We start from the raw sequence: 23,345 nt of genomic DNA, 5'->3' as shown, positions 1-23,345 counted from the left end.
GCTGTGGCATCACCTGCGAAAAATAGGATTTGATGCCATCGCTGTTTGTGAAATAACAATAACAGATCAGGAAATTTCAATGTGTAATAAAAATATTCTTTAGTTTGTCTGATAAGATGAAGTTTAGCTTTTGCAGATGTACTGAGGGGTGAAATTAAACAAAACAATAGAGTTTTAGGGCTGGACGACAATTTCTAATTACCCCATGGCGCTCACGGCGTGATATTGGGCTGGGTTTACATGACTAACACACCCTCGAAAGTTGAGCCAAAAAATGTGAGTTTTCAGAACTTTTCCCCAAACTCCCATCCCATGAAGTTCAAAAGCTGTGCAGTAGGCCCACAACAAACATTAAACAGGCATTTGCAATGCAATGGGTCTCGCGTATGCTGATGTTAGAGCTGATAGCATTGTAAACTCCTAACCCGACTTTTCACCTATCGGCAAAAGTGCATTTATGTATGTAACCCGAAAAAGTGCAATTTACTATGTAAAGCGCTCGACTTCTGCCAAGCGAAATCGCGCTAGTAAATTAGAGAAAAAAGTAGTCCACGAGCCGGACAGAAAACAGCGAGCCTCGCATGTTTTCTGTACTTGGTCGATGCGCTCGAGGGGGGCTAGCCACCGGAAAAGGCATGACGTATGCATGACTTCGACTAATGAAAGCAAGCAGATTTTATTAGGCAAGCCCACGAACCAATGAAAAATACTGACGTGACGTCGACAGGGCTCCGAGCCCTTTTCTAAACACTAAAGCGTCTCGCTGCGATACGCATGCAATGCAGGCTCAACCCTAAAAATAAGTGGCGACACAATCAAGTCCTGGGGTTCTTTGAGCACGAATAGACGACCCCCTCTTCACACCCTCCCCCCGTTTCCCTACTTTTAATAATGAAAACAGCCCTGACAGTCCTTGTCCTCAGCCTTCCAATGCCTAGTGATCTGGTGCTCACGTGAAGCACTTGAATGCCATTGAGCCAAGTTCATTATATATAGACCTGTAGAAAAAAGCACGTAAGTACAACACACACATTAGGGTCGTTATTTTAGACAACAGTTTGTCGCATTTTTGGAGCTCTCGGTGCACTGTTTTGCTGTTTCCTGAAATGTGAACATCGCTTCAAATATGGCACAAACGGAATACATAAATAAACATAATGCCATGGATTCACTGACTCTCGACTACTGCAGGGTAATAAAAAGCAGAACTGCCAAGAAAAAGCCTACTATGCTGTAAACTACTTATGCCACTAGATGGCGCCAAAAGACTGAACACTAGACTTCTGTCCAGACTATTGGACGCCAGGAAACATGCGGGTCTTCAGACGAATGGATGACTGCAGAAGGAGACTGATGGTTAATTTTGTACATGTAACAAAGAGGAGGAAGTCTCTTGTAGAGGCAGAGGTATGGCACAACCTTTCATCCTTCTAAGGCTGAAAGGCCTACCATGGGGTTGTAACAATTAGCCATTACACCCATTAGTTAAAGCATCATAACACAACTCAGTTTGTGTGTGTGCCATGTAAATTGTTATACGAAGACATTAGGTGCTTTGTAAATTTTGGACTGGGCCACAAACAAAGAAAAGAACACTTTGCTTGCAGCAAATTATAACTGAAAAGGTATAAATTATACCTGCACTAGAAGATTGAATAGTATTCACCCCCGATTCTTGGGATGTTATGCACACCCCCCAAGTCAAATAACGGATGTACAAACGTTTAACATAATAGTTCCATATATTGAATGTTTACTGCCCAAAAAGCCTTGCACGGGTGCAGTCTCCCTACAACCCCCATCTACATACCTGTCTATGTGATTTCATAAAATTATCCAGTTGGGCCTTTGTTCCTCCCACAACTATCTCAATTTACTTCAAAGCCGAGGGCATTTCCGCTGGTGTTCCAGGGGCACATACTGGAATCAGATGTCCCTGAAGTTACAAGCGCCTTCCGGGTCATAACAAACACTGTTTCCAGGTCAGGAATTGTGGGATGATCTAATGCCTTCTGGGTCATCTTTTGCTCCCACTGAACTTACTAAACTAACCCTCCTTAAATTATGATTTGGGTGAAAAGGTCAGATCTGGAGGCAGTGTCCACAATGGCCTGGAGAGAGGTGGCCACCCCGGATGTACCTCTGTGACTTGTTCCAAACATTTCTCAGTAACACTCACAGGCTCACTGCTGGCGCACTAGAGCCAGGGTGTCTTTCATAAAGGTGCACTCCCCTTGCCTACACCCTCTACTATATTACACCACCGAACTCTATTCTGGCGCACAATTACACTTGAATTTCCATTTGTTTTACTCTCCCTGCCAATTAGATCCTCATATTTCATATTTAAGTTGTGCAGTCTGTGCCTCCTTCCCTTCATTACATTATGCTCAAGTTACCCTACACAAATGTTGTGATAGGCCTTTGCGAAATTTAAATGATGCAGGCATAATTTGTGTGATTTCATGAATTTCATGCTACTCCAGAAATTATGCCATTATGCAACTTTACATAATTACTCACCATTTGCGGAAAAAGGAACCACAGAACTTGAGCAACTGTCGTTCTTGATGCTTTTTTTGCACTTTTTCTGGAGTGAAATCAATTTTTGCGTCAAAAAATGATGCAAGGACTGATTTTCACTATTTTATAGCCTAAATGATAGAGTTGGTGTAATAACGTATAATTTCACTGAAGAAAAGCAAATTGCACACATTTATTACACCCCTGTGTTGTACGTGTTTAGCTTGTGCAGTGGTACAACATCTGTTTCAGCCTGGCCCATGGTATATACAAGTGAAAAATAGACAAATAAATAATGGGGCTTAATAAAGGCATGTTTTGATTGCATAAAGTAGGACTCCTGTTTTAGGGACTCCTACATACCTTTGTGAATTGAGCTGAAACATCTAAATGAGAATAATGTGAGAATATTTAGGGACTGTTCACATACATTAACTACTAATAGAAAAAAAAACTATGTCACATCCGTTTTTTTACTAATAGGGATTTGGACATTTCTGGGGTGATTCACAAAAGCGTGTCTCCAACCAGTCGATCGCGAGCTACCAGTAGCTCCCAGACCCATTCAGAGTAGATCACATAATGGAACTCATTTTTAAATAAGCACAGGGTCACATTTTCTCCTTCTAAAGTTAAGGGAAGTCTGTCCTTTACATTATTATCATCAGGCTGAAAATAGCAGGGCCCGATAATGACCAGTGCTGAAGTCAGATTTATGACCCCTGTTGAGGCACAGAGGTGAAGAACTGAAGTGCTAAGGTATTTAACTCTTAAATAAAAGTCCTTATCAACTCAGTATTGGAATTAAGAACAAAATGATGTTTCCAAATGCTTTTAAATCAAGAGAAAATTAAAACAAAAAGTTACCCTGTTATAAAGTCAACTTTTAATTTTAATTTTCTCTAATTTGTTATAAAAATGTTGTGTTTACAAACAACAGGCCTCTTGCTCCCAGTGGCCAGTAGATCACTGTGCCTTATTTATAACTGAGAAATATAGTCTTTTTTTTTTTTAAATGAGAGAAATTTAAAATGCAGAAAAATGTTCCACATGATGAACATTTTTGCACTTTAAATTTCTCCCATTTAAAAAAATGGTTGCATGTTTGTTATATACACGTAACAGTTCTACGTACGGCGAACGGTATGTCCTGTTCGACAAGTACATATGACAGGCTCTCAGTTAATCATGCACATATATCCCATTCATATGTACACATGTTCATACATCACTAAAGACCACGCTCTCACTAACACGTATCGCAGCCTGGCCATAGTGCCCCTACTCAAAGTATTTTGTTCAGACCATAGTATCTATCTCTAAGGACATTAGGCTTGACATAAAGGAAGCTGGGCGTGGGGGTGTCCGGTAAAAATGAACGAGTTGTTTAGCTTTTGATAGCTTATGATGACTTTCACTGATCAGAAACCGCTCTCGCTACAAAAAAAGGTTGGAAACACCCTACTAAATAAAAGAGTGCTCCTTTAATACTACTTCCCATACTCATTAACACTTTTGTGATTTAGCTCCAATACGTTTAAGTCCTGAAAGCTGATTAAAGATGTTTGCCACAGGCTAATTGACTTGGAGGAAGAGGTCAAGGCCTTGAACACAAAACCTAGATTTTTTACTTTTCGCCAATGTGATTTTGTTTCTCAAACAGTTCGGGCAGTGTAGTGAACGGAGCCCGTTTTATCCGCTTACCTGATCTTCCGAAGAATGTCATTTTAGATGCTTCAAACTAAAACCGGGTCAGTTTCATCTAATCTTGGCTGAGAGAGTCACACAATTCTAGGGTGTTACACCCCTCCTGCTCCCCAAGATCCCCAATGGGATATGGCGTGGACCACATAATCTGAAACGGAGCGTAAACGTCCAGGGATCTGCAGTGGTGAGCACTGACCAATTCTGTGGCATCATGCAAGGGGGATTGAACTGATGCCTCTCAAAATCATATGAACCACCCTGAACAATGCTCTGGTCAAACCTTCATCAGTTAGGCAGGTTGCATATCAGAATGTAGTGCTGCCTCTCTATTGGTTGTATTAATAACTTCCATAAAACGATATTTTTGTGGAAAAAAAATACTTGGGACCTAGATTTTTGTCAGACGATGTTTAGGCCACAATATTCCAGCTTAATACCAAATGGGTCCAAGAATTGGCTTTTATGTAGGTGGCTTGTAATTTTCAGGTTGCAGCCTTCTAGAGAACCTGCAATTCGTCAATAAGTGACGGTCTCAGCAGGGCTCAGTTTGGCTTTTTTTTTTTTAAGTTACTTGAACATGCCACTCTTTTGGTTTAATGTGGGAAGAGGTGAAAGTCTACAAGATTGCTTCCTGTACCAGAAAACTAACACTTAATATGGTGCAGAATCAGAGCAAAGAAAAAACAACAGTATTTACTGGTTCTGAGTGATGCTAAAGGTTCTCTATGATGCAACTCAGAACCCCAGGGTGAAAAACATCTCTGTGAATCACTTTTTACCCATGTATAATTTTATGTTATGTAGGTCTCTAAAGTCACCTGCCTCTGCTTTGAACTGCTAGACAGGGTCAGAGGAATGAGAGAGCCACACGGAACATGTCCTCTCCACTCTGTCCCCAATGAAAACAGGCATTTTCAATGCAACGGGTCTCGCATTTGCTCGAGTTAGAGCTATTAGCTTTGTAAAGAAAAACAAAACGCAGCGCGATCGTGCTATGTAAAATGCAGCGCGATTGCGCTGCATTGAAAATAAACAGATAAAGTAGTCCAGACCCCAGGCTGAAAACATCGAGCCTCGCATGTTTTTAGTAGTTTACCGGTGCTGTGTAGGTGGGCTAAACACCGGAAAAGGCATGAAGTATGCATGCCTTTCACAAATGAAAGCAAGCGGATTTTAAAAGGCAAGTCCACGAACAATGAAAGTGACTGACGTGACACGGGCGTGGTTTGAAGCCCAAAGAGAGATTACAGAATGGACTTTGCTTCAGAATCCTTAATTAAATGGAAAATGAACAAATGTGAGGCAATCTTCTGCCTGAAACTTTCCAAAATGTTTCCAATTATTATGTTATAAAGACTTTTGCAACTTAGTGACAAAAGGCATCAAGAAAATTATGCGGATGGAGGTGAGACAAAGCTCAGACATTGGCTGTGACAGATGCTACCTTCAAGCCATTGTAAATGTTCACTTTAATTGGTGTTCTAAAAAACGTGGATCGTATCAGAAAATACTATACTCTCTCAAACACCTTCCTAGATATTATTTCTGCTTAACATAGCTTGTGTTTCCAGCCACTTTTTGGTTGCCTTGATTTCTGTAGGACACACATACAAAACCTTTTGGGAACTAATTTTCTCAGACTTGGCAAATTTCTTTTCCACTTCGCATTCTGTGCCCAGCATTTTAGTTTCGTGCATTTCAGTCCCTTTAAATAATAGGGATCTACCTTTCAGTCCCTTTATGTAGCAGGTGTGTCTGTGAATCTTGATGCATTTGTTGCGCGCGATAGTACACTAAAGCTGGCATGCAAAGAGACTGCCCGGGGATCTTCAAAGGGGCAGCCAAATCCTGTTGTTTCTTCAATTGACTACTTCTGGACTTAACGAATAATAGGGACCTTGATTCTTGTTCGATTATTATTAAATTAGTATGCTTTATTAATCTAATAAAATCACAAATTTGAATTAAAAAAACAATTAAGCAGTTTATGACGTCTTGTGCTAAGTTAGACCTTGGTGCTGATGTTTGGTTCGGATATTTGGCAAGAGCTGATATTAGGGAGAATTTCCCATTACAAACAACTACAGCTCACTCCCACACTTCTGTGGCACTCAACTAAAAGCATCATCAAAATAGCTCTGTACTCCCTCATCGATTGAGAAGCCAAGATTTGGGAAAAACTACAGATTCTTGAGAAAGGAGTGATTAACAATCTGTGTTCACATCCTATTATAAGAGAGAGGTGCCTCTTAAGAGAGCACGTAGATGTACTCAGTGATAAAATACTTGATGTTTCTTGTGCGAAAATAACATATCAACTCCTTATAAAATGTAATGGACCCATTGTGAAACAGTCCTGGTGAAGGCACACAGTCCTGAAAACGAAGAGGACTGCCGAAACATTTATTTTTGTTGCCAAGAATATTGACAGTTATTATCGTTGATGTTTTAAGAACGCAGGACACTTCCATAAAGAATAAATAATTTGGAAACTCTCTCTGGGTGATCGCTGATGCATACATTTAGTTTAATTTGCTTCAGAACAGAAAACGTGGATTATTTATTTAGATATTGATTTGTTTATTTCGTAGTTTCATTTTAGTCTGAATGAGTGATATTCAAATCTTGTAGAGTGATTTGTAGAGTGAGAGGATTAATTGGAATTTTATATATTTTCTAAAATTTTCCATTGATTTTATATAGAATGATGTCACAATTGTTTATGAATATGCCAATAAATGTGGTATAATTTGGAGAAAAAAAGTCTTCATTCATTGGGGCATTGCTGTTGTAAGTCTATGGATCATCTCACAAATTAGTATTAAGCTTGTCAGATGCAAGGTTGCATTGCCTATTAAGTAGGAATGTAAAATAATTTAAAAAAAAGCCTCCCTAAAATATTTTGTAGAATTCTTGGCCACTCTAGGTTACACTTGTAATGCGGAGTTCTGGCCAAATTAAACCAACTGCTGTGTGGCATAGCTTTTTCTCGCGCTCAGCTCGGAAACTAAATTGGCGAGCGAGATGTGGTGTCGCCTAGTGCAATTTATGGTCACTAGGACGGCACCTGGAGAGATCGCTCCTTCACGGTCTGTTGCAGGAGGTTATGATCGTTCACGGTTAGAAAGCTGCCGTTCGAGCACAAAATCTACTCGAGTGGCTGCAAAATCAACTCAAGAAGCAGCGCGCACCAGGGGGTCCCCTCAGCATAGTACCCTGACCTGAGAGCTCCATTCAATTGGCATGGGGACCCGGTCAAGTTTTGTTACGCCAGTGAGAACTGGGTGCAGAATAAGAGAGGCACAGCTTTAATGACAGGAAGAGCTCACGCACAAGGTTGTTGCCTGCCGAGTGCAACACTTATAGGTGTTACATCAAATATTTAGTTGGAGAAGCAGACAAGATGGTGACCATAAAATGGTGTTCATGTACTTTCTTGGAAGACAAAATCATTAGTTCTTGGTAAATACGACTTTGAACTGGATTTGCAGGTATGAACTGCCCACTTTTTCCACTGGGCATTTTCCCGGTGGGACAGAGCCTTTAGGAGAAGGGGGGTGGGCTAGAGAGGAGGGGGGGAAACAGAGGAAAAAGAGAGACAGAGAGAGAGAGAGAGAGAGAGAGAAAGAAAAGCAGGTTTGGCTTTAACATTTTTACCAGGGCTACTTTTTTTCCCTATTCTACTCATGTTTACATGCATACTTACAGTTTCCAGGAAATAGATTTATTTTCTGTTGAAATCCCTTTTGAATTAATGTCTGTTCTGATATCAAAGGGTGTAGCCCATGGATACTCCAAGTACGGCCCAGGGTCCGCATGCGGCCCAGTTGACCTTTACATGCGGCCCCCTGAACAACAGAAGTATAGGGTTGCTCTTCACTCGATCATAAATAAAGATGCAATTGTTTATTTCAAGGTTAACTAGTGATAAGGAAAGAAAGTAACCAGGGAGTCGTGAGCTGCACTTTAGAAGCAAGTTCATTTTTAAAGACATATTGCAGCAAAAGTGTACAAATATAACAGTCACTTCAAAAAAAAGTGTATTAAGTTAACACGCAGTCCATTTCACCTAAGTAGAATCTATTGTATCAGTGCAATGAGAAGTATTAATTTAAATGTGATAGTTTTCAAACAAGAATTTAGAAACATTCATTTTCACTTCTACGCTGACAAATACGCCAATAGTAAATTAAACAAGCAAGCCAGATGTTATGTGCAGTTTTTGAGTGGTCTGGGTTCATATTATAGATGAACAACATTATAGTTTATTAGATCAAACACAGAAGCAGCTTTGTACGGTGCAGACCCTGAACCTAAAATTAAGCAATTGCCTAGGATCACACAATTTGGAAAAGTGGGGAATCTAACATTAATCCCAGGTTTTCTAGTTTCATATTGTTCAATTCAGCCACTAAATGTATACGCTTCGCTTCACCTACCAATTCTTAACCGCCAGTCCTCCCAACCCCCTCGCCCGACAGCCATTCCGCTGGCATTGATGCGGCCCTCGGTCACATCACAGACCAAACTTTTTGGCCTCTGGGAAAATGTTTGCGAGTACCCATGGTGTAGCCTGTAATCAAGGCTTCTAAAAAATGCAACTGTGTGACACGCGTTTTCTGTGTGAGGATGAAATTGCCAGACTCACCGCATAACTGAACAACATCTGCACAGTTTGCAGATTTTAACAGAAACAATCCCAGCTCAAGTGGATCGAAAGTTATGAAAGACGGTGCACGCAAGATGCGGTGTCACGCAAAACCCCTTGGAAAAAATATCAGGACAATCTTCCACCGGTCAATTCTATAATCAGGCATTAAAAGGGATCACACTTTAGCTCGAGTTAATCACTTGTGATGAAACGTCAAACAGCTGACAGGAAGTATAACGGAATGTACCGCATAACGTCGCATAAACATGTTTTTCTTCCTACATAAAATGGCCCCCAATTGATGCATAATCCCAATGGCCTCGTTTCAGATTCCACAGAACATGCGGTGCCGTTTGAGCTTAGATGTAATAAGAATTTTCAGTTCCCTTGCCACATAAGTTAGTGTTCCGTGCCACATAATTCCAGTGGCCCTGGTTTTAGTTTTCTGTGGGTGAATTCCACAAATAGATGGGTGCTGTTGTAACCAACTGTTATAAGCGGCGTAGATGACAAACTCCATGGCTCTGACAATGGAAATACAGACATGACTGCCCATGACATCTGTAAAGACGGGACGCTGATTTTGTAAAAAGCGCAGCCTGCCCCCATTTGTGCAGATAGAGAATGCGTTTCCCCCCGCCCCTCATTCCATTATAACTTGTGAGTTATTAAGCTGGCAGGCCGCTGGCAGGGCTGTCCTGGGCACCGGGGCATCAAGTGCCCTTTAGTAATGGCTGCCGTGCCAGTCCCGCACAATTATCCGCGGTGGAATGATGCGGACACGTTTCATAATCTTGAAATACTTTTTCCTTTATGGCTGCCTATTAGACCTGGAAATGGGGTTAAGACATGCTGTGAAATACTCTGTCTCGTTTGTTCAGGGCTCGTAACTCCAAATTGTGTAAACATATCGAGTCAGAGAGGTGAACTTTCAAAGCTGGCAGTCTCCTCATCTCGTGAGCTTGTTACGGGATCTAAGTGGCCGGCTCTGAAAGCTGCAACACAACAAGTCATATGCAAATCAGTCTTGACCCTGCTCCCCATGGGAACAGTCCATCCGGAAGTGGCCAGGGTGTGCCCTGAGGTGGGTCCCTTGCTCACTGTGCCACTGGATTCAAGCTAGCCTGGCTGATGAAGGGTGATACCCGAAACCGGTCCCAGGATGCTTGTTTCTGGTCCAGGGAGGACCTGGCCTGGCAGTTCGGACTGAACTGTTCCCATGGGGGAAAGGGTCAAGATTGATTTGCATATGCCTGGGTCCAAACTGGGGTGGCGTAGTGAGAAAAAGAACAATGGGTTTAGCACAGATCTGTGACTGGGGGTGAGTGTTTGAAAAGTTTCAGCACTCTGTCCATCATCCTTTTGCATTGCTAAACTCATCCTAAGTGGGATGGATATGCCCAGCGGTGGGTCCCCTGCTCACTGTGCCACTAGATTCAAGCTAGCCTTGCTGCTGAAGAGTGATACACTGAAACCAGTCCCAGGGTGCTTGTTTCCAATCCAGGGAGAACCTGGCCTGGCAGTTTGGGCTAGATTGTTCCGGCTCACGGGGTTAAAGCAATCATGTCACCTAGCTAACCAACCATAGGTCTTCTACACAATCCAGACTCCACATCCAACAACTTGCGATGAAGTTGTACTGAATGCAAGCAAATCTGACTGCATCACTCACAGAAGGTCTGTGCTGCGGCTGTTAGACCCAAGAACAGGGCTCCCAGCTCTTACAATCCACTTCCAGTTTCTACATGTCCACTCCCACATTTCATCATCAACAAATGCTCAGGACTGGAATGCTTGGCAGGCAAGGCTAATGAAGGCATTTAGAGGAGGATGGTAAAGGGACATCCACAAAAAATATATCTCGATTAGCAGTCTTGAGAGCGCAGGTTTTGTAGCCACCACTGGCTCTATTGTCAGGAAAACACTTTCAGCGTTTGCTCCTCACACACACCCCAGGTTAGCCATGGAGTTACAAGACAGTAAACTATTTGTGAAAGCAGCCCAACACAGTCAAAAAAGAGGGATCAAATGGCAGGAAATGGTCAGGAGTGTCAAAGTTGCTGAAAAATACTCCTCCCTCTATCCCACAGATGCTGAAGTAGTCTCACTCATTAACATTTTGACCATAATCAGTTTGATGGTAGAAGAGTACAATCAGTTTAATGGTAGGTGACTATAATCAGTTTATTGACAGTAGAACTTTCAATTCAAAGCTCTTAAACACTGTCCTAATCGATTACCCATAAAGATGCACTTGCATGTCCATGGAGACCAGCAGCCATGTCAGCTGAATTTTTATTTCATCAAACAAGTTGCACATGACCCAGGACAGACAGTTGTTAAGACGATCATCATACAGGATAGCACCAGATCCCTCCAACATGGTAATAACCTGAAATAGCTAAAATTGATTAAATTCACAATCAGCATGTGAGCAGTAAAAGACAACCCAACTCAGTGCCACTCGTTATTCTAGGAATTACAAAAGAAAGCACAAAAGGTGAACCTGTTATATCGACAGGTAGGACCAGTGGACCAAAGACATCGCACATACTGCTTCAAAAATTAGAAGAGATGGGAATCTTCAAAAAGTGAAGGGACCAATACACTGGCTCTCCCCAATTGTAGACAATTGCAGCTGGCCAAACACAGGGTAAGGCAAGAATTTGTGTTGACATGCGTCTGTCCAGTGAGGATAATAAATGTGATAGATACTCTACTCTTACCATAGATGACATGGAGACATCAACGGAGCAAGGGGGTTCTGAACTTGAACACCATCACCCCCAGCTTTAGAGTATAATTTGTAGCAGCGGTGTTTTTGTGCACAATGCAGGATGGCTGACCCACCTCCCTAACATTCTTAGTGTCAGCAATAGCATCTAAACTGATCATTGACTAGAGAAACAACTCTGTGCTCGACTGCAAACAATGGAGTATTGCCTGGGGAGGTGAGAACCCAATTCAAATAATCACAATCCATGCCAGCTTGACTCACCAAAGTCACTACATAAATCTGTGCTCAACACCCTGGTAGCTATGGCACCCAGCAGGAAGGCTTAGCTTGGAGGCATTGTGTAAAGTATTTATGCAGTACTCAAACAGTAATAAAGTGAAAACACAATCCAAGAAAAATCCCAAACACATTTAGAACAATACAGGATATTTTAATAAATAAAATGCCACCAAAAAGAGAAAACTACTGTAAAGGGAACAATAGATATGAATTGTTAAAGTTGGAGTTCTAAATAGTGCCAAAAAGCACAGTCTCAATCGTGGGTATCGCTATGCCATATAATTTGCCTTTTCTTCCTTCATAATTTAGTCAACCCCATAGATTAACGTGGTGCTCCCCTGCCATATAATTTCAGTGGCCTTGAATATCGGACAGGATGTACTTTATCTTAAATATTTCAGTTGAATTGTAACATCTTCATTCACCTGCAAAAACGAAACGATGTAGCTGCTCAACTGTAACAAGCTATTACAGCTGAGTTCTGGCATCATAACGACCGCTGCCGCAGCCAGCAGCCCAGGTGAAAGGCAGCTCACACAGCATCAATGCAGCTGCAGTTTAAAAACAACAACATGAACTGGCTTTTTGTTCTTCTGGTCTGTATTTACATTTAAATGAAGAGTAATTAACTAAAAAAAGATATTTAAAGCACCATGTTTAATTTTTCCGCAATATGGGTTATTGCAAGAAAAACTAAGCATGTTTCAACATATTCTGAGCTGCAACATTTTTCAATTTATTTTACAATAAAAGAAGTGGTATATCTTTTTGCAAAAGACAATTGACTGCTTTTTAGTGTGTTTAATTTTGCACTATATATTATGCTTTTATTCTTCAGGTGTGCAACCATGCTATATCTTTCAAATGGAAGATGAAGAATTTACGCAGTTTGTGGGAAGAATTATGGTGTGGTTAAGTATTATAAGGAATAAAAATCACCCACTGACCATAAAAATGATATTGCAAGTCACCTCAGAGTCCCGATGCTTTTAAACAGAACTAGGATTTCAGTCTCATTCCCCCATATGGCTATGACTACTAAACTCATGATACTGTATAGCCGAGGTATTTTATCCTATATATCAAGCACTTCAAGAGTGCAAGAATTGGTTACAAGAAATTACGTTAGCCTTTGAGAAGGGAAAATGTGGATTTGCAAACCTTTCAGCTTGATTTTTCAGACTACTCCAATAAGGACATTAGAGAGTTGATCGGAGCTAAAATAAAAATGAAAAAATCCAAATGTCCCTGGTAATCAGCACTTCCACAACTTTCAGTGAGGTGATTTATAGGCTTGCTTTGCAAACTGTTTTAAAAATATATATATATCTATATATTGATTTTAACATATTAATAAGAAATAATTTACATGTGGTAAAATATAAGATTACGATCTGGAAATCCATATTATCTAGGATATCAACATGTTCTTGACCTTTCATGAATAAATATGTTTGTAACAAAGAGGCTGGTAAATGTGCCAGGTTATGCTTGGTTCTAAAAGGTAAAGGTAAAACCATTGGGGGGGAGTGAAAGTTTTAGCCTGTAAGGAAGTAAGCGAGCGGGTGAGAAAGTCGTCAGTGGGATATAAAATAAGGCTGGTGGCTTCTGGAGTGTACATGGACAGGAAGACTTGTGGATGATGGCGATGCCACCTTCGCATTGGTATGTGCAGCCGACACTTGGGCATCATCAACAGTGGTGGCGAGGACATCTAGAATGTGTGAGCCATGTTTCAGTGATGAGCAGTGCATCTAGCTGACGTGTGGCAAAACCGTCTGCGATGTCTGGCCTGTTGAACTATGGTGTGTACGTTAACTCGCATGGGGTGTAACGCTTTCTGAGCGCCTTAGGTGCGAGTGCAGATGAGGAGGCTTTGGGGTGTGAACGAGGTGCTGATGTTTGTTGTAGAGATGTGTGTGTGACTATGCAGTTCGCGTGCACGTATGATGACTACATGGGGAAGGGAGGAAGCAGACATGTGTAGGTACCTTAACTGGTATCAGAGAAGCAGGTGCTCTGGTCCCTATCCGTTTCCAAGTCCTAGCAGAAGCAAACAGGAAGCTGCTTGACCTCAGCGGCCCTTTGCGGTAAGAGGTCAAATGACCTCACCCACACAGATGCTGGCGGTTCCGGTGCTTCCTGGAGGCTGAAGGAAAGGGCGCGCCTTACCTTTTCATGTGGGGACTTTTGAGGGGAGAAAACTCTCCTTGCCCAGATTAGCTGGTTGTTGAGTACAGTGGGAGGTGGCACGACCTTAACCAAGTCACTTCTGGAGAGAGAGGAGCACGGGGCATCTAAATGTCTGCGAAGGCTGTTTTGTGAGAAAACAGATCTCTGTGCACTGATTGGCTGGATCTTCAGAGAATGGGGGTTCAACTGAGCACAACTCCGCCAGATGCTGGAAGTTGGAATCTCTTCTTCTTTTTAGGTCTTGCGTAAACAGCCATGCGCCTCCTCTTCGAGACATCTTGTTTACTGTTAGTGGGCTTGGAGCCCTCCCATTACTTACCATTGGTGGGCTTCAAAGTCACTCTCAGTTGCTTGCTTCCTGCTGGTCAGTTCTGCAGTCACCACTTCTCTCTCCTTGCATGTGACCCTACCCTAGAGCATGGCCCAAATACCCGTGTCCCTACTCTGCTAGCACTTTTGGGACCTATTTTTTTTCTTTTTGTTGATCCATTCTACAGAGTGCATCTTTCCTAGCTGGGTCTGTCATTTGCTTGTTGTTTTAGGCTGTCCAGCTTGACTTTGTCTCTCCGGTAAGTACTCATTATCTCTAAACTGGCCTTTAAATCTTGATCTGATCTTGTCTCATTTGCTGTGCATTCAAAGACAGGTCAAATGTCAGGCTTTGTATTCCGAGGGAACTTGGTGTTTACTTTTCTTTCGTGGACTTCAAAGTGAAAGAATTTAAGTGACAATCCATCCTGCTTAGTGAGTACATATGCAATAGGACAGGCTGAAGGATGTTATCTCTTAAAGCACACTACAAAACTGAACAATGCTGATATGTCAGAATACATCACAATGAGAACAGTAGAAATTAAACATTTTTTGTAATTCTGAAGTGTGGTGGAAACAAATATTTTAATACGATCAAAGCAAACCAATAAACTTGGTGATGACATTTCCACACATCACTGGTGCGCAGTAAAACTGTGTGTCTGTGCAAATGTAATGGCCATTTTCAAATGGAAATGTGTTTTCTGTTATGGCAGTGCACTACCGCACCATGCATACTCCACACTACACCACCTCACTTTCCACAACTCCTCTCTACAACACTCTGCTCCACTCCACTCTATGCCATGCCACACAAGGCCATGCCACTCTACTAGACACTATGACATGGCTCGCCACTCCACACTAAACCCCATTCTACCCCCCTCAATTCTACCACACTTGACTCCAATCTGCCCCAACCCAATCTACCCGACTCCACTCCAATATACGCCACTCTACCATTCCAATTTACAATAGTCTAAGCCACCCAATCTACTCCACTCCAATGTACCCCACTCCACCCAAATCTACCTCCACTCTACTCACTCCATTCTACCCCACTGTACTCTAATCCACCCTACTCCACTCTACCCCAATTTCCCCCACTCCACTCTATTCCACTCTAACCCAATCTCCCACACTCCAATCTACACTACTTCAATCCACTCAGTCTGTCGAAATCTACCCCATTTCACTCTACCCTACTCCAATCAACCCAATCTACCACACTCCATTGTACCCCACTTCACTCCAATCTATCCCACTCCAGTCTACCACACTCTACGTCAATCTAACCCTCTCCCCTCCAATCTACCTCAAACTAATGCTCTTCACTCTACCTTACTCCACACTACCCCACTAAAATCTACCCAAGTGTACCCCCACGCCACTCTACACCAGTCTACCCCCACTCTAACCCACTCCATTCCTGTACACCCTACTCTAATCCACCCAATCTGCCCCACTACAAGTACCCCACTCCAGTCCAATCTACACCACTACAATCTACCCTAGTCTACCCCACGCCACTCTACCCCAGTCTACCTCCACTCCACTCTATCCCACTCCATTCCTATACACCCTACTCTAATCCACCCAATCTACCGCACTACAAGTACCCCACTCCAGTCCAATCTACATCATTCCACTCCAACATATCCCACTCCATTCCAAGCTACCGTACTCAAATCCACCCAACCTCCCCTACTCCAAGTACCCCTCTCCAGTCCAATCTGGCCCACTCCGTCCCACCTCACTCCACTCTCCTGCAATCCAACCCAATCCATCCTTCCCCAACCTACCCCAATATACCTCACTTCACTCTACCCCAACCTACCCAACTCCTATCTACCACATTCCACCCAAATCTACCCCTATATACCCAATCCACCAAATCTAGACCACTCCACTCCAACCTACCCCACCCCACACCAATCTATCCCACCTCACTACACTACAATCTACCCCACTCCAATCTGCCCGAGCCCAATCTACCTCACCCCAATTTACCCACTACAATCTACACTTGTCTCACTCTACCCCACTACAATCCACCCCAATCTACCCCATCCACCCCACTACAATCTACCCCACTCTTCCCCACTCCACACTACCCCACTACTTTAAACCAATCTACCCCACTTCATACTACCCCAATCTACCTCACTCCACACAACTCCAATCTACCCCATTCCACTCTACTCCAATCCACCCCACTCCAATCTACCCCATGCAAGGTTTAGCCATTCTGACATTGCCAAAGCCAACAGCTTTTGCATAGACGAGACCTATTGGCTTTGCCAATGCTTGTTTGTGCAGGTGCTCCAGAGGGAAGAAAAAAAAAGTCTTGCGAAAATGTGCTAATGCACCAGAAAGGAAACAAGGAACATTTATTAACTGATTTTTGAGTACGGCACATATTTGTGAGGGAAATTTGGTTTCGGCCTATTATGTTTAACTGTTCTTTTTTCCATTTATGGATGTTTTTACTATTTTCGACAAAATTATAGAAATTTGCTACAGAGAGAATTGTGGGCTAAGATTGATTAATTCACAATTAGGGCGACTAAAAAAGTCTGGCCCTAATCATGACATTCGACCAAACGTTTCCAACAGTAAAAAGAAGGCGTTTATAAGCCAAGATCTGCCTACCTGGGCAACAAGCGCACACCTGGACCCATAGCACAGACAAGGCACCCAGCCCTGCGCCGCGGAGCACCTTCACAAGGGCACGCCTGTCGCTGATTGGGTCAGGGCACCCTATCACAATGAATGTGCTATCCCCCGCGTAAACCCGAAATGGCACCTGCCTTGGAATTGGAGATATCGTGGAAGGCAGACCAGCTTTTTGAACCTGCCTTGCTTTGTGCAGGTGGTAACCCAGCCTACACTTCAAGGGGGAACGAGAGCAGGGATCCCACTGGAGGCCGCTGCAGCGAGTTAATGTGGGAAGTTTGAGAGAGCACAGTATTCCTTTCGCCACTTCCAGGTGGCATCTTCAGGGGCAGGTGCACCATCTCATCGAACATTCAGTGCATCCCTGACAGCTTCTTTGCCTCTGCACCTGCATCTATCATACGCTGCCGGCACAGATGGCAATGTTCCGTATTTGTATGGGGGGGGTCACCCCCATGCAAATGAAGGAACGTCTCATTGAAGTCTCAATGGTCATATGTGGCACCATCACAACCCATAGTACACAGGGGATGCTTCCTTTGCATTATGTTGCAGAGGCAGGTCTTATGCACTACCAATATCAGTCAAATAGTTTGACAAAGATTTTTTTATTTATTCGGGGCACTGGCAGAAGCGTATCCAATAAAGTGCTATTATTTCATACAGAGAAGAGCAGTTTTGTCAGAGTAAAATATTAAAATGTCACATCACCAACATTCTGAAGGAGCATCACTGTCCCCCTTTACTGGCCTTAACCATCTTCAAAAACGATGCATTGCTTACAAAGCCATCACCACCTGCACCTGGCAGACAAGCTCACTATCTGGTGGCTCTCAGTACACTGGAAGCTAAGACACTGTCAGACTGGAAGGAAAGAAGGGTAAACAAAATGCAACAGGCCTTTTCCACCTATGCACCCAGGATCTGGAACAAAATCCCTGTAACCATTAGAGGCCCCGCCCGCCTCCCTCACCGACCCTGTTCATAGTCAAGAGTTGGAGACACCTTTAAATTTAAAGAATACATCATGATTGTGTCCACAAACCAACTACTTCTCCAATCACTTGACTGTGTCCTTGCCTTTGACCTTGGACAGTGTTAAGCTTCTTTTGGCTAGGTTCATAATATGCAAATAGCACATACTTACTGATAAACTATTTTCTACCTTGTCTTCCACAAGCCTTATATTTAAATAAAACCTCCGTCCAGACCTCTCACATCTTCCACATCCCTACTCCTTCACAAACCCTGGTGAAGCCATAACTTTCTCCCTCTTCCACATCCCACAGCCCTTAGACACACACACACCTGTCCCTTGCAAAAAACCCTACCTTTCTCCAGACCCCATCTTTCCACACTCCTTACGACCTCCATCACTTATACAATCTCCATCCCTGACAAATCCCTCCCAAAACCTAGCACTTGTCTACAGCTCCCACCATCCAACAACGCTGCTCCTATGATCTCAGTCTCTTCCACCATCCTCTGCCCATAACATGACCTCCGTCACTTACACAACTACTGTTTCCATGGGCGAAGGTATCATTGGTGTAGGGGGGCCGAGACTGGCTAGGGGCCTAAGCACCCCCAATTATTGCTGCCTTTTACTACCCAACTGGAAGCAAGGAAGCCCCTTTCTTGAATAGGGAACCAGTGCATCATAGCTACACCACTGGGCCCTCCCCAAAGCAGCCATCCCTTCTACAATCCTCTGGTAAGATACCACCAAAAGCACATCAAACTAATTCTCCCATAAAGTGGAATAATTTCCTGATTTTTCCACTGACTCCCTCATCTTTATTGCACTACGGGTGCATCGTTCTATTCCCTTTTTTATTTTAACAAAAGCATTTCATTTTTGTAGTATAGTATTTTTAGAAAATGTGGTCCAGTGAGTGAATTTTCAAACACAGTAACCGAGAGACTAGAGCATCAGGGACCATGGACAAATGTTGTGATCCTGGGTACCAGGCTAACTCCTCGTGCCTCAGATCCTTTAAATGCCAAACCAGGTTGATTAAAAATTGTAAAAGTGCTTCAAAAGACTAAGCACTGTACTGAAGTGAAATAACAGAAGAGGTGCAAATTTATGTCAAGTTCTGTGTCGATCATCAACTTTTGTGGCGAGGTACTGCTTTTTAAAGAACCGACATCACCTGCTCAAAGTGATGCACTTTTGTGGATTCAAAAGTCACTTGGTTACTAAAGTTTTGAGGTGGCTGTCATTGGATACAAAAGATGCATCAATTTACCTTCAAGTCTTAAATTGTGTTGCACAAACTTTAGTAAACATGAGCCAGGGTCTCAAACAACCAAGGAAAGGTCCATTGGTCAAAAAGGTTGGAGCCTAGTCCATGTACTCTGGTCACATTTCTGATACATCCGGGATGCGCGCACTATAGGCTGATTTAAAAACAGAACCCGAGGGTCCCCTTAGAAATGAGGAATTACAATGGAAATGTAACATTCTAATCTCCTTATTTTCTCATTTAATTCCAGTATTCAACCAGCAGTCTCCAACTGCTTCTACCAGGGGAGGCTCTGAATGATGTTAAAAGGGTGTCCCCTTAATACTTGGATGTCACAAATTAATATTTCAATGCTTTGCAACAGCAACTGCAGTCAGAAACCATTGATCACATACCAACATCTCAAAGGGGGTGGTATTGGATTTATAAAGGGAAAGCAACTTGGGCAGATTTTGCAGAATCCAGCAGAGAGATGCTCCAAAACTAGAAACGTTTTGTTAAACTCAGCACCCGTCCCTTTAATGGGCCTGACCTGCTTTTAAAAAAATGAATAAAGTTTCCTGTTTAGGAAAGGAAATGCAGGGATGGTGGGCTGCTGCCCCTTGCAGCTCACTGACACTCCAACTGCAGCCATTCACAAAGGGTCATAACTTGTGACCTTTTATATACTTACTGAGCAGGTTGTTTTGTGACCTATTCCAGATAGCAGTTTGTTATGGAACCTATAACACTTAGGTCAAATGGCATACCCGGTCCCAAAACAGCCCCTGTACAAAACTGCACCACTGGTTGCAAATAGGTCTTTGTACATCAGGCCCCAAATGACTTAATCCCCGAGTGCACAACTTAACATGAGAAATTATTAAATGAATTAGTTGTCAACTTGCTTCTGCGTGTTCACTATTCAATTCAGACACCTTGCGAAACAGTTTAGTGTCATGTGTGAGCAGTTTCCCCAGTATAGTTGCATTCTTTACATTCTGGTACTTAGGCCCTCATTATGAACACGGCGGGATTTACCACTGTGTTCATGCTGGCGGTCTACACACAGACCGCCAACCCGCTGAAGACCCCGCCGGCCCAATAAAGAACATTCTCCTGGGCCGGCGGGCGGAAATAGTGTTTCCGCCCACCGGCCCAGCGGAATGCTGGGCCTGGATATTGCTGACGGGTCAATGTCGCAGTGTGGCGGGTGCAGCAGCACCCGTCGCACATATCTGACATGCACGACGGGGCTGGCAAGGGGGCCCCCCGCACTGCCCATGCCAAGTGCATGGGCAGTGCAGGGGCCCCCATTAAGTCAGCCTTTTCCTGGCAGGGGACACCGCCGGGGAAAGGCTCGTGGACACAAGTTCTTAATCCAGTGGGCAGTGCTGCCCTGTCGGATAAGGAGCTCCGCCATCGTCAGGCTGCCTGGCGGCGGTAGAAGAGTTCCGCCTGTGGCGGTCACGCCATGAACATTATATGGTGGTCCGGACTCCCATGACGGTGGCGGTAATTTCTTCCACCGCCGGCATGGCAGTCCGGACCGCCAATGTTTATAATGACCACCTTAGTTTTGATTTTTTTCATAGGAAATGTAGGACAAAAGTTATAAAAAGACAAAAGTAGGCAGGGGACTGGATGGATGATTGACTCCTTAGTCAATAAGTACCACTAACGGTTGTACATCGACCTGAACAGCGCACTGGGGAGCACGGAGGATGTGGCCTGGGCTCGGTCCAACTGCATAAATGACGTGGACTTTACATGACCGTGGACAGGTATCTGTGGTAATTATCAATAGTAAACAGATGCACGTACTGAGGTGCAATGCTGAAAATGACAGAATGAACTCCCTCCCCACCAACCTACGCAAGACCCAGGACCTCCTAGCCTTCAGAAAGCGCCTCAAAACATGAAACATGGCTGTTCGAGAAGTAGCCCCCCCCCCAGCGCCTTGAGACCCTACCGGGTGAGTAGCACACTTAACAAATTATTGATTGATTGATTAGCCATGCAGAGAGCGCTGCATTGTTACCCAAGACAATTAGTCCAATGACAACAAGAACTGGAAGTGTAGAGGCTGAATTATTCCATCAGTCAACAGAAGTAATTTCTCCAAGAGGCCAAAGATAGAATGGGCAATAGCACAAAACGATGTACACACCATGATCTTGAATAAGATTTCCTCTGAATTGGGGCCAATTTGTAGGTGGGCATGAAGTGAAACGTTCCACAGCAGTTGTTAACCAAACACCCACCCGTCCTTCGGTCGATCCATCCACCCCCTGTCCTTTCTACAGCCCGTGTGCACTTAGGGCGCGCGCAGTCTGTTCATATGTGTGTTGCCTGTCTCAGTTCTCATCTGCCTCGGTGCATGGGTGCCTGTATGTGCATCGTTTGTGTATGTGGGTCCCACAGCTGCGTGGGTACTTACACATCATTCGGTTTACTTGCATGAGTTTCTGAATGTTGTCAGTATATAAACATTGGTACCTGTGTGTGTTTTTGTTATGTACATTTTAAGTGCCATGTGTAGAAATGTATGAGCCTGTAAAAGTATGTGTGTACGTGTGCTGGTCAGGATTCACTGGCACATGTATGTTTAGTGGTCTGCTGGTGTGCAAACTTCGGCGTTGCTGCTAAACAGGTCATTTTAAAATATGGGCTCTACCTGCAAATATCTTAGTGCCTAGCTAAAAATAACCAAATCACTCAAATACTTTAGGAAAATGCCTTTAGTGGTCCCCAGTTCTCCCACATCCGACTTGGGTGTCTCGATTGCTTTCTCAGCCTATCCTGGCTTCAGTGTTCGGAATTTGTAATGGTAAATACTACATGTCCCAGAATGCACAGAGAAAACAGTACGGGATGAACTTTCGAGCCTGTCACCATCCAACACCCACACCCTGGCCCTTTTGGACATTACCGAGTCCCCATGTGCTTAGGGTCACCCTGCGCCCCGATAAAGGTGCATGACGCAAAGCCCCTGGATACACAACCCCTGGATACACAACGAGTGTTCCCTTGCGCACAGCTCCATCGCCCACACTACCCAGCACCCCCTGGGGCAACGCCTGGGGCACAGCTCTTCCCACGGGTTTTATGAGCTTCCTGGCAAGAACCAACATGCGCCTAGCTTTGGAATCTGCGAGCGGGAGGCGCTTTCCATCCCTGGAGCTCGGCACTAACTAAAAGAAAGAACTCTGCAGGTAGGAAGGGTCTGTCTCTCCGCAGAATTACGCAGAAGTCGGCCACCTCCCTCACACAGAAGTCTGGGAGATTCAACAACTTTAGAAATGCATGCAGAGCGCAAATATAGTTTGCAATTTTCTGCATCAAGAAAAATAATATGCCCGATGACCATTGTGCATTAAGCACTAGTGCCGGACTGAGACTGCCAAGGGTCCGGTCGCAGCTGAGAGTTTGGGGTACAGTTTGCCTGTTCCTGCGGGGCCAGGCGCGGGAAGTTGAGAGTAACAGTTTAATAATTCGTCCTTGCCCTTACCGAACCATGCCGAGGAGGGCCGAGCACAGAGGGAGAGGCAAGCTGCAGCGGCGAGAAGCGGAAGGAGCGTCATGTTGGCGCTGGCCTGGCACGGTGAGGTCTCTGCGCCTTCTCTCCCTCGGATGCAGGAACGGCCCCGATGCTAGCGGCTCTTACATTCCTCCTTCCCCGTGAAGGTGGGGTGGTGACAGATGCCCTGTTTGTGGGAGGGGTCACGGGTGAGGTAGGACAGGTAAATGGGCGCCTGTCTTCGCTCTCTGCGCTGCGCCGTGTGTGGCAGGCAAGTCTCTGCCTGTCCACGGCCCACGGGGGCCCAGCAGCTCTGGGGTGATGGAGTGGGTATCCGTGAGCCCCACGGCGCTGCATGAAGTGCCAGGCAGCAATAGGGCATCTGTGAACACCAGAGCGCTCATGTAGTGCCAAGCAGCAACATGGGCATCTCTGACCACAGTGCTGCATGAAGTGCCAGGCAGCAACAGGGCATCTGTTAACACCAGAGCGCTCATGTAGTGCCAGGCAGCAACATGG

At 44.0% G+C, this 23,345-nt stretch overlaps 1 protein-coding gene across 1 annotated transcript in view; it reads right to left on the bottom strand.

Annotated features, from left to right (window-relative positions):
• Positions 1–23,021, bottom strand: part of LOC138265277 (alkaline phosphatase-like) — a 56,247-nt gene extending 33,226 nt beyond the window's left edge. Inside the window, exon 1 of the mRNA XM_069212878.1 lies at positions 22,818–23,021. Within this exon, the coding sequence (XP_069068979.1) occupies positions 22,818–22,890 (73 nt within the window). The 5' untranslated portion in view covers positions 22,891–23,021. The remainder of the gene's footprint in view (positions 1–22,817) is intronic.
• Between the last annotated feature and the right edge of the window lie 324 nt (positions 23,022–23,345).

Source organism: Pleurodeles waltl, chromosome 11 (assembly GCF_031143425.1).
Source record: "Pleurodeles waltl isolate 20211129_DDA chromosome 11, aPleWal1.hap1.20221129, whole genome shotgun sequence".
In the NCBI taxonomy this organism is placed as follows: domain Eukaryota; kingdom Metazoa; phylum Chordata; class Amphibia; order Caudata; family Salamandridae; genus Pleurodeles; species Pleurodeles waltl.
The sequence above is the reverse complement of the archived record's forward strand: the minus strand, read 5'-3'. Positions and strand labels throughout refer to the sequence as shown.